The following is an 11,081-nucleotide window of genomic DNA, read 5'->3' on the forward strand; positions in this document are numbered from 1 at the left end:
GAATATATACTATCAAATAAACTGAAATTGAATAATGAGAAATTGATTCTCACTTTATGAAAGAGTATACTTATAATACAAAGTAAATTACAATCAGCCTCGAAATAAACGAAGAAGAAATGATATCCTTTCATGCAGTCTCGTAATCAATTTAATGACTAGCACGATTAACTTTATAATTTAGTACAACTATCGCGAATATCATGCTTCATCATAAATCATCCAAAGTCGTAAAACCGTAGTACCTACACATATTTGCATTGATACACGCTACTATAATTACGGAGCAGAGCGTAAGATTAATATTTCATGTCGGTGGCATTGTATAGGAAATTCTTACCGCGGAATACCTCGATCCTGTAAAAGCGTTGTAATTATCTATGCGTGTATTTGTGTAGCGAGAAGCAGCTTAATCGGTCGAGTTTGCGTGTCCTCCATGTCGCCGATGTCCCCGTGTAGTTAAATCGGAAAGCATCGGTCCGCCGACTCAGAAATGTACGATTTACGACAGTCTTATTCCGCGCCTCATTCCAGCCAGATTAAAGTTCAGCGATACTTATCAGCTAATAAAATATACTTTTTAAAATATACTTAAGATATAGTAAGATATAGTAAGATATACTTCAGTTTTTTTACAAGTCCTTTTAAGAGTTCGATACATTTTAACAATGATGCGACGAAAAAGGGTACATACCTTGAAGATTATTCAAGATCATTCAGAAGATTTTACATTTTTCTACTATTTGCACATAGTATTTTCTACATATGGTGTCAAATTTATAGGGTGGTTTAAAATCTACCCGTAAAATGGCTAAAAAAACCACACCAGCTGCGTTGCAAACTGAAATTGTTAATAACGATGAATGGGAGAAATTGCTCACAAAACCAGGTTTAATAGGAACGTGTAAATTATTTTCTGATAATTAAACTTTAGGTCAAATTTCTTATGTCCCGTTTAATAATGTTTTAGTAGTCGATGTATATTCCGAATGGAGCGGGCCTTGCACGGGAATGGTGAGCATCCTCAAGAAAATCAAAATGGAAATCGGAGGCGATGCTTTAAGTTATGCCACGGTAATCTTTAATTTTAAATAATTAATAATATAGATGTTTACACACTAAATGAAAGTAAGTAAATTATTATGAATAGGCGAAATGTGATTATATTACCGCCTTGGAGCGTTTTCAAGGAAAGAGCGAACCAACGTGGATGTTCATACACGTAAGTCCGATAATCTAAATGAACTTTTTAGCAAGATTAAAAGTTATTAAAAACAACTATACAGAACGGTCGTATGGTGAATCTAATGTTTGGTGCTCAGTGTCCACAATTATTAAAAATGTTAACAATGGAATTACAACGCGTACAAAATGACGAAGAACACGAGTATGTTCAAAGGAAGATGACTATAAGTATAATTCTAAAGCAACTTAAGAATAGTTATTTTTTACATTGTGCACGCGCAGGTTTTCTTTAGATGTATCAGAGAGAAGTCCGGAAGAAATAAAACGATTGCAAATTATTGAAGAAACTAGAATAGCCAAAGAAACGGCAAAAAGGGCTCGGAAAGGTTTCGCATGACATTTGTTATAAAAAATATGCACATTCTGCAATTTAGAATAGCAATTACTGGCACTTGTGAAATTGCACTGCTTTCCTGCGCGAATTCTGATAACGTAATTGAATGCATTTATTCATCGTGAATGTAGAAGCTGAAGCTGTAGCGCGGTACGAAGCTGAAATGTTGCATTTGATCACTTCGCTAAGTAAAGAAACTTGTCTGCTGCTTTACCCATGGGTTTTTAAAGACGAAGAAGGTCATAAAAGAGACAAAAGATCAAGCCCCCCATACGTAGAATTAGTCGAAGAAATTTTACCGGGAAATTATGCTATTGAACACGAAATACGAAAACGTCTTAACGAAGATATTCTCAGCTCCATGTTTAATGAAGTAATGCATAATTTTCAATCGTTAGATACATCTACGTCTACGATTAAACAAATTATTAATGGTTGTAATGAAACATTTTTATAGTCCGATTACACGTTAACATCGAATGCAAAAAAACTACTTATGGATGGTAAATGTATGTTCATGCGTTTGAAAGTAAGCGAAACGAAATCGGAAACTGATATACATGAGCATTTGATAAGTCTTTTATTTGGAGAAGCAGAATTACCCACTGCAGAAAAGAGTCTCAATGAAGAGTGGTATATAAATGCCGAATCAATATTCAACAATTAATATTTGATAATATTATTGAATAAAAATATTATTTCCTATAGTTTTGCAGGTCGACATCGTCCTAGCTATGTAACAAGTGAGAATGAAAACGAAGTTTTTCCACTTGTGTGGACACCGCCAAATCCTCGAAACAAAGCAATTGTCTTTCGCAACATTTTTGCAACATATACTAACAATACATATCCAGTGAGTATCAAATTATTTGCAAGAACAAATTGCACGTGTACAATTGGATAAATATTGCATTTGCACAGTATGAGGATAAAACAGCCAAGGTGCCCATAGTTGTATTTAAATACGATTACACGAAAAAGAGCGAACTCAAAATGATTTTGCAAGAATTTGAAGATGAAGTAATTAACTTTGGCATTTTCGAGTCTGATAAACCTCAAGAGGCGAAGCTTTTAGCGAAAAGTATCACAGAATTTGAGTCAAATACAAGAGAAAGGACGGGGTACGCCAAAAGATATAAGGTAATATCTGTTTACGGAAGAATAATTTTCTACTGATAATTTTCAGTTACGAGACATTCGTCTGCGTTGTGAAAAAGATAGGGTGCGAAACATTTTTAGGATTCGCTGGTATCGGACCTTATCACGTGAGTGAAAATCCAGAAAAAGCTATCGAAGAATCAGAGTTATACTTTCCGGATATTACTGCCGCGGATGAAACGCAATCGGACGACGAAGAAAAACCAGAAGAGGCGACGGAAAATCCGGAAGGGAACATGAATGAAACATCTTAAAATTATATACCTGAAAACATAATGTGTAATGAATTGTTTACTTTACGTTCGATTAAGGATTTAGTAATGTAATAACCGATTGTTAAGAAGCCAATATTTATTTTCCAATCACCTTAACTTATTATACAAAAGAAAATAGAAATAGACAAGATGTCTAAATGGTCGTAAAATCAATTTAAGGCGATGGTTTAATAAATTATGGCGAATAAACAAAATTTATTTCTTATAACCACAGCTACGCCTACGTCCCCTTGCTCGCTCAAACTTGCGACCTTTAGACCGAACCAGTGGTTTGGTGTGAGAATGTGGTACACCGGGTGCAGGTCCGAAGTGTTTCACTGCCTCACGGGCATTGCGGCGACCCTGCATCAAAACTGTCCGCCTTCCTGTAGGTGCACGTAATGCCAATTGATCAAAAGTGATCAATTCACCTCCAGCCTTTAATATACGTGCTCTAGCTTTCTCAGTAACGCGTAAAGCACAGACCTGTGATAAACGATTCATAAATTAAGCTGATGCATTTGCCTGTTGAAAACGTTTGTACAAAACAAGTAAAAGTACTTACTGTCAATTTAGGAATTTCAAAAATCCTAGCATCATCTGTTACTGTGCCAACGATTACCGCAATGGCATTTTCCCGACCAGGTTTCTTCATAAACCTGACCACACGTGCAAGAGATATTGGTGGCTGATGTATCTTGCTCATAAAAAGCCTCTTGAGAATGATCTCATTGAACTTGGAATTCGTACGTCTAGCGAGGAAGCGGTAAAGCTACAACAAGAACAACGATATACTCCCATATCCTTATATATTATTAAAAGATACAATAATTTGAAAAATATTAATACAACTTCTTGTAGTTACAATGCAAATTATGGTAAAACTGTAGTTTACAAAAACATTTCACAAAAATGAATCCGAAATAGTGTTGCAGTGTATCAATCAAAATAATCATCCTTCGTATAGTACGAACAGACGGAATAGGAAGATTGACTAAATATTCTCTAGCGAACGTTCAAATTGGATCAGTCTATCGATCAAAGGACTGACACAGAGTGCGGTCCGCAAACAAATATTGTAATGCCTGTTTTAAATCTCACGTGTTTGTCACATAGCAATAAACTAATTGCGACATGACTCTCTTTCAATGAAACATAAATTTCTACTCGCATTCATATTCCAAAGAAAACCGAGACTATGAATAAAATTTAAAACAAACATACAAAAGAACACTGCGTGAATATATACTCACTTTGACGAGAAGTCGCAAGTAGACATCTTGCGATTTGGGTTCTGTACGCCGAACCTTCCTATCGTGTTTGTGGTTTATATCGATACCCTGTAAAGGAAATAATATCTCTTAACTATCTTCGACGCTTCATGAAACTGACTAAACATTTGTTTCACGTTGATTAACACAGATGAATCGAATCTCTGTCGACTTTATAAATGCAATGGTGCAGCTGCTCCACCTTACCATTTTGATAAACCGGAAAGGAATGAAAGAAACGGATGTACGCGGAGCTGATCGAAGCTCCTGCAAACGGATGTCTCAGAGGGGGCGCTCTTTCAGTCAATATGGAAATATATAACGTGCAGTATATATAAACAAATTGATATAATTATATAGATCATGGTTTAGATAAAAACATCATTAAATATCAACAATGTCAGGCTAAGTAATAATTATTGTCATATACATAATAAGAGTCTTATCTGTTTAGAATAATATATTTATAAATGAGCTGCTTAAGAAAACATGCACGTTTGTTAAACTTTTAGCTACAGAATGCCCCGTTCATCAATATAATTACTACGAAATGATACATTTTCCCGTAATCGCAAGAAATATACATATGTTTCTAGTGATGTAGAGTTCTCGAACGCGAGATAGCGCTGGCGGTTTTTCAGTAGTCAGCCCCGTCTAGTTTCAATTTCAAGTTACAATACATAAACAGTGTACGCCGTGCCTTCGGTGTGTTCGAACGTTCGAAGCACGTTAGGAGCAGTTCAATGTTCGAATCCGCGCAGGCATCCAAGTGATCCAAGATAATAACGAGAGATAATTCTGCTTAATCGCATCCCGGGATCACGCATTCTCTTTTCTCGATTGCTTATCCAGAATTCGGCAACACGGTCTGTCGGTGTTATGTGAACGTAATTTAGATACCGTCCTTTTGTAAAGCGGGACGAACGGGTCCTTTGGAGAGGGATATCGTTACTTGTGCATTACTCGTCAAATGCACGTGCTTCGTTAAAATTCGCGACGTGACGATCGCTTAATCTGACAGATTAAATGACAGAAAGATGTGTGGAACAGTAAGAGGAGCCGTGGACAAGAATTGAATTGTAAAGTGGTGGGTCGTCGATAACGCTTTCTTAAATGAAATCGCACCGAGGGATTGTTTTCGATCACAGAGAAGGGATGTTTATCCGCGACGATGAAAAGAAGTATCTGATTGTTGTTCACCTCGGATACCGCGATAATGATCTGTCAATGGTCTCATTATCGGTGTGATTCGTGTATCTCATCGTATGGTAGACAGTCATCAGCGTGTCATGGAGGACGGTGGTCAAGTGCATTCTAGTACTCTCCTCGAAGAGACGTTCTATGTTACGTCCAAGAAAAACACTTATTACAAGGTGAGACTAACAGAGAAGGGTCTCAGCCTAGAGAAAGACAATAATGGTGCGACGAAGGTTGAAACGATCGTTCTAAACGACATAATAGGGTGCAGATGTATGCGTTCGAAACGCAAAAGCGCGGGAAGCTGTGTCTGTGGTCCAGGCACCTCCAAGTCTCAATTCAAGCTAGTCGAGTCTATGGAAGCGTATCAATGCTACGATGAGTTCGACACCTCCGCGTATCTGTACATTTACGCCTACACGCTGAAAAAGGCGCGGATGAAAGGCGCCAAGAGACGTGAAAGGACAACGATCACGCTGCGGTTTCGTAGTTTTGATAAATACGAGGATAATTTACGGGAGGCCAGCAGGTGGCGATTGGCTATAAAATGTCTTATTGTCGGTGTCCCCGTGCCTAAAAGTTTCATGAGCCCAAGTCACGAGAACCTTGAATCGTTGATCAGCGGTAAGTTCAAGTTCTTCATTTTGCGGTACGTTATCATCGCGAGAGAGTTACGCAGCAATTTAACAAACTGCATAATCGTAGAATATGTATAATTTCCTACTGCCAATGAATCGTATAATCTATATATCTATAATAAAAAGTTAACGTAAAGTACGTTTATGTTGAGTAATCGATGCTAGATGTTACGAAATAATTAAACCATCAAAAAATTGTTCGAGCTTTTCTTAAAGCCTTTCTCTCTAACAGCTTCTCAATCTCTATTAATTATAGATACATTATTCGCTGTAACGTTCTTTATCACACCCAAAAGTTGTTAAAAATATTTTATTGCTTAGATAATTCTACCGGCCGATTCTACAAAAATCACTTTTTCATGTTCTAGTTGTGTAACCTTCAGGAAAATGTCTGCTGATTCACGATGATCACAATAGCTCTAAAGTTGGAAAAATGTTAGGCAATCTTTTACAAATCCGTGTTTGAACATGAAAATGAGAATATTGTACTTGTTCAAATTGTAATTCTGTTATTATCGGATTTAAAAAAGCTAAGGTTATTTATTCTTGTCACAAGGAAAGAAAAATACATATATATTTAACTTGATTATAGTCTTCCATTTTCAGCCGTTGTTCATCTTTTATGTATGTCGCCGTACGGCTTTGAATTATAATTTTCTAAATATTAATGTAGCAATTAATGACTGAAGGTGCATCTGTACAAAGTGGCGTCGATGAAATCATAATGAAAACAAAATGATATTAAAAATGTGCGTGATGTACGCAATGATTACCGTCTCGATACGATACACAATACATGCGCGTTTCATTCAACTATAAAGCCAATCACACTGTTCACTCTCAAGATAAACCGACAGTCCGGTAATGATAAGTGTTATACGTAAATCATAGTGTCTCGGAATTGAGATTTAAACGAGTTAGTGTTGAGTCAGATTATTGCAACTTTCATGAAGATGCACAGAATGATCACAATAGCTCTAAAGTTGGAAAAATGTTAGGCAATCTTTTACAAATCCGTGTTTGAACATGAAAATGAGAATATTGTACTTGTTCAAATTGTAATTCTGTTATTATCGGATTTAAAAAAGCTAAGGTTATTTATTCTTGTCACAAGGAAAGAAAAATACATATATATTTAACTTGATTATAGTCTTCCATTTTCAGCCGTTGTTCATCTTTTATGTATGTCGCCGTACGGCTTTGAATTATAATTTTCTAAATATTAATGTAGCAATTAATGACTGAAGGTGCATCTGTACAAAGTGGCGTCGATGAAATCATAATGAAAACAAAATGATATTAAAAATGTGCGTGATGTACGCAATGATTACCGTCTCGATACGATACACAATACATGCGCGTTTCATTCAACTATAAAGCCAATCACACTGTTCACTCTCAAGATAAACCGACAGTCCGGTAATGATAAGTGTTATACGTAAATCATAGTGTCTCGGAATTGAGATTTAAACGAGTTAGTGTTGAGTCAGATTATTGCAACTTTCATGAAGATGCACAGCTTAATTCCACTCGATCAAGTAGCCATTACCTTACCTTTTTACTTTATTTGAAGTATCAATCTTTTGTCATTACTTTGTTAAAAAGAACTGTAATTTTATGTACACTCTTATTTGTTTTTGTACTGGAATGAATTGATGTTTTATAGGATATTTTAAGTAATTAGCGTTCGTTAATAATTAAGGTTGCTTTGTTCGTCGCTTATTATAGTAAGCATTGTGCTGTGTTCCGATGCATGAAACGCTCGTTCCCAGTTGCATAACATGATCAAAGTTTCGTGTAATCTTGCCTAGTACAACGCAACGCGGTAATTAACACATATTTAAAGCAGGATTCAATTTTCACGGAAAAATCCTAATTGACATTGCACATTATTATTCAAGTAATAATGAGGCAGCTACGTAAATACAGATTAGTTACGTTGCTTGAAATGTATGAGAGGTGTAATCAATTTAGATTAATAACATTTCTTAGTTAGATCTATTACGATTAAAAGCTGAATCATGAATATAGGACAGAAATTTATTAACCTGCTATAAGATCATTATTATTCAAGCTTTGGAAGACTGTAAACGTTTCCAAGACTTTGTTGCGTCAGTGCCAAATCTTTGTCTCTTTAATAACACCGCCAACCTGTGGAATTGCAAGAATTATATGACTAATACATAAATCAATTCTCTTATTACATTGAAAGAAAAGCTTATCTTTATATAGCTAAGTTACTTCTCTGAGAATAATTAATTACTTTTAATGTGCAGTATGTGTAAGCCACCTTTACACCACCTTTTTTTTTACATGCATTTGCATCGTACCTAACATTCAGATCAATCATATTCTCAGACACATGGTCGGTATTTTGTTCGATAGATCGTGTGGCAAACTGAAAAAACTGCATAATTTTTCACCATTTGCATAACAACAGATCACTGGCTAAACAAAAAAAGTAGTTTAAACAATCTTCTCACTCTGTCTAATTCAGTTCCTCATTCTTTTCTACAGAAAGTTGCTCCATGGTTAGTGGATCGTCTGCTACGAGTTTATCACGCTGTTTACGTGTTTCTTTCCGGGTGATTTGCAAACGAATAGAGCCACGAAACCCGCGGTACACGTGTATGCAAATAACGTGTATGTATCGCTCGACATTGCGTGCTACAAAATATGTACATATACATACGTGTATTCAGTTCTAATATGTGCTATGTCTACTGGTCGATAGTACACTATGTACTACTATTTTATTATTGTATATTAACGTATACTAGTGAAACTGATATGTTTCGTTATACATATGTATCAAACTAACTTTACTAGTAAAACATATCGTATAGTTTTAATTCATTCGATTCATTCATATGCAATTAAACAGCTTCTGCCTGACAATTAAAAATATTTGCTGATGAAGAATCAAGAATGAGGGGGATACATCTTCTTTATTTATCTTCGGAATCAATAGTTCCAACACATCGTACATTACATTTGCTCTTGCAGGGACATCCTGGTTTTACCCAGAGGGTTTCGGTTTACATCAAACAGCTGGTGAACTTATATCTCTTTGTTGACGCAGCCGCAATCGATATCGGCTAAGAGGAAGAGATTTATCCTACATGACGATCTTCGACCATTAGTTGCAACTTGCATTTTTACTATGATAACGTTCTGCTAAGCTCGCCTGAATCTCTCGAACGGATGACACTTCAATGACACTCCGATAGTATTAATAGATAAGATTCAGAGAAAAAAATGGTTCACATGAGCTCACATTAATTTATTCTAATGTGCAAAAGTTGTAGATTTTATGGCCGTGTAATTCCATGTCCCATTGTTTTATTTTATTGCCCGTGTAAGCTCATTGAAACGCGAGACCTTGCGATAAACACCTACATTGTGTACTATAACTCTGTATTCGGCTTACGTCACACTCTGATTTATCGTATATTGACGAAAATAGCCCGTTCACCTACATGCACTGTTTCGCTTTTGACAAACTCCCCTGAAATTGACGCAGTTTCATAGCTAACAGTAATTTTTCAAGCTAATCACAGCAGATCGCCGTGCAACTTTACGATCGAATGCCGTAGAATTACAGTTATGATCCACAAACATCTTTAATGCATCTTCGATGCTACTTTTATTATCGTACAATTTTATGGCCCGCTAACTTTATTTCAAACTGCATACTGAAACGACATCCATTTACACGTGTATACATATGAAGTTTTTGTCCCTGCTCGGTTTATTAGATACACGCTCTGCTTGACACGCTTGCTAAAATCTGAATTCTCCATCGTCACGAAGAGCGTGCTCGCTACCGTAAACGTACAAATGTGTGCACGCTTTTGCTATCGCTGCTCGAGCATTCTGACGCGAACGTGCATTCGTACGGGATCCTGATTTCTTGACGCTTCGCTGAAATATTCAGAAACGAGTAAATTGAATATTCATTTACGAACGTGATGTTCGCTCTTTTAAAAGACTTCAGAAAGGTCAAGAATCTACTGATCTGACGCGATTGGGAGATCGGGCATATACATGTGCATTTGGAAGGTCGCGTTCGTCGAGCAGTCAGATTGTAAGATGAGATGAAAGCGAGCAAATTCCATTCTTTGTACGTTTGTTCGTTTGATACCAGAATAGATTTTGGAATCGGTCAATCGTGAAGATTCGACCGCTTCTCCGACGTACGTTAAAACTTTAAGGTGCAATCGATACCGTTCCCAAAGCGACCTTATAATGCACGATTCTAATCGTACGTCTTACAATTAGTAGTGGTCCCTTTTTCCTCCAGCGTTCGATCGGATAAAAATCGTTTTTTACGACCTTATTTAGCCGATATGGAATGTGCCAAGCCACGTGCACATAAAGACACGAGACAAAAGAGGAACAATTGGGTCGCGTGCGTCGCGTCTTCCCGTCGCCGAAAAGTGTTCCGTCATTTTTCTCAAGCAATTGCCTGCACGTACCGCAGTGGCCGCCAGCCAAATTAATCGAAAATGACCTACATTGAATTTTGCTGATTGTGTATGAAGAACAGTTCCGGTCGTTGTTCCTCGTACCCTATCAAATGTTTGTTCAGCTGCTCGAACGACGACTTTTCGTTGTTTGTTATCCTGTCAGTCGCTACTTACAATCAGCACGTAATTCGGAAGTGGTATCGAATTTAATTTACTGCAACGCTGATTGTCATTACGACACCTGTTTTTTTTTATGAGATCTCAATATTTGGTCTCGGAGCTACGGTTTTATACCTTGAGCTTAAATGTACAAGTGTTGTGTTCCGTAGCATAAGCTTTATTAAATAACAATACAACTTTGCAGTGATACTGACTGAGTGAGGCTTTAAGGATGTATTGGCTATAAAGTCAATCTCAAAAGTTTATGTACCTTAGAAAAACGCATTCCCTATAATTAAAAAGAAATCAGACGTCGGAAGAATAATGCTAATAATAAATAGCTAAGTGCTAAAAAG

At 36.6% G+C, this 11,081-nt stretch overlaps 3 protein-coding genes across 3 annotated transcripts in view; 2 read left to right on the plus strand and 1 right to left on the minus strand.

Moving 5' to 3' along the window:
* LOC108627568 (uncharacterized) overlaps positions 1-3,001 on the plus strand; it is a 3,662-nt gene extending 661 nt beyond the window's left edge. The window contains exons 2-11 of the mRNA XM_018028876.2: positions 784-898; positions 971-1,074; positions 1,151-1,222; positions 1,287-1,387; positions 1,468-1,571; positions 1,711-1,952; positions 2,037-2,212; positions 2,288-2,432; positions 2,501-2,700; positions 2,766-3,001. Of these exons, the coding sequence (XP_017884365.1) occupies positions 808-898; positions 971-1,074; positions 1,151-1,222; positions 1,287-1,387; positions 1,468-1,571; positions 1,711-1,952; positions 2,037-2,212; positions 2,288-2,432; positions 2,501-2,700; positions 2,766-2,991 (1,461 nt within the window). The 5' untranslated portion in view covers positions 784-807 and the 3' untranslated portion in view covers positions 2,992-3,001. The remainder of the gene's footprint in view (positions 1-783; positions 899-970; positions 1,075-1,150; positions 1,223-1,286; positions 1,388-1,467; positions 1,572-1,710; positions 1,953-2,036; positions 2,213-2,287; positions 2,433-2,500; positions 2,701-2,765) is intronic.
* A 160-nt stretch (positions 3,002-3,161) lies between these two features.
* Positions 3,162-4,565, minus strand: RpL18 (ribosomal protein L18). The gene is made up of 4 exons (XM_018028877.2): positions 4,470-4,565; positions 4,245-4,331; positions 3,557-3,763; positions 3,162-3,477 (listed from the first exon to the last, which is right to left on the minus strand). The coding sequence occupies exons 1-4, from the start codon at positions 4,470-4,472 to the stop codon at positions 3,208-3,210; spliced, it is 567 nt and encodes a 188-aa protein (XP_017884366.1). The 5' UTR covers positions 4,473-4,565; the 3' UTR covers positions 3,162-3,207.
* A 370-nt stretch (positions 4,566-4,935) lies between these two features.
* The window catches only part of Sk2 (Sphingosine kinase 2), a 15,887-nt gene continuing 9,741 nt past the window's right edge, over positions 4,936-11,081 (plus strand). Inside the window, exon 1 of the mRNA XM_018028860.2 lies at positions 4,936-6,083. Coding sequence (XP_017884349.1) covers positions 5,528-6,083 — 556 coding nt within the window. The 5' untranslated portion in view covers positions 4,936-5,527. The remainder of the gene's footprint in view (positions 6,084-11,081) is intronic.

Source organism: Ceratina calcarata, unplaced genomic scaffold, assembly GCF_001652005.2.
Source record: "Ceratina calcarata isolate Rehan_Ccalc_2016 unplaced genomic scaffold, ASM165200v1 scaffold478.2, whole genome shotgun sequence".
Lineage (NCBI taxonomy): Eukaryota > Metazoa > Arthropoda > Insecta > Hymenoptera > Apidae > Ceratina > Ceratina calcarata.

Bases quoted from the DNA above. Each gene is read 5' to 3' on its own strand.
- RpL18 (XM_018028877.2), bottom strand. The intron at 3,764-4,244 runs GTGAGTATATAT...TTCTTGTTGTAG, and splicing joins ACTTGCGACTTCTCGTCAAA to CTTTACCGCTTCCTCGCTAG. The intron at 3,478-3,556 runs GTAAGTACTTTT...CGTTTATCACAG, and splicing joins TTGAAATTCCTAAATTGACA to GTCTGTGCTTTACGCGTTAC.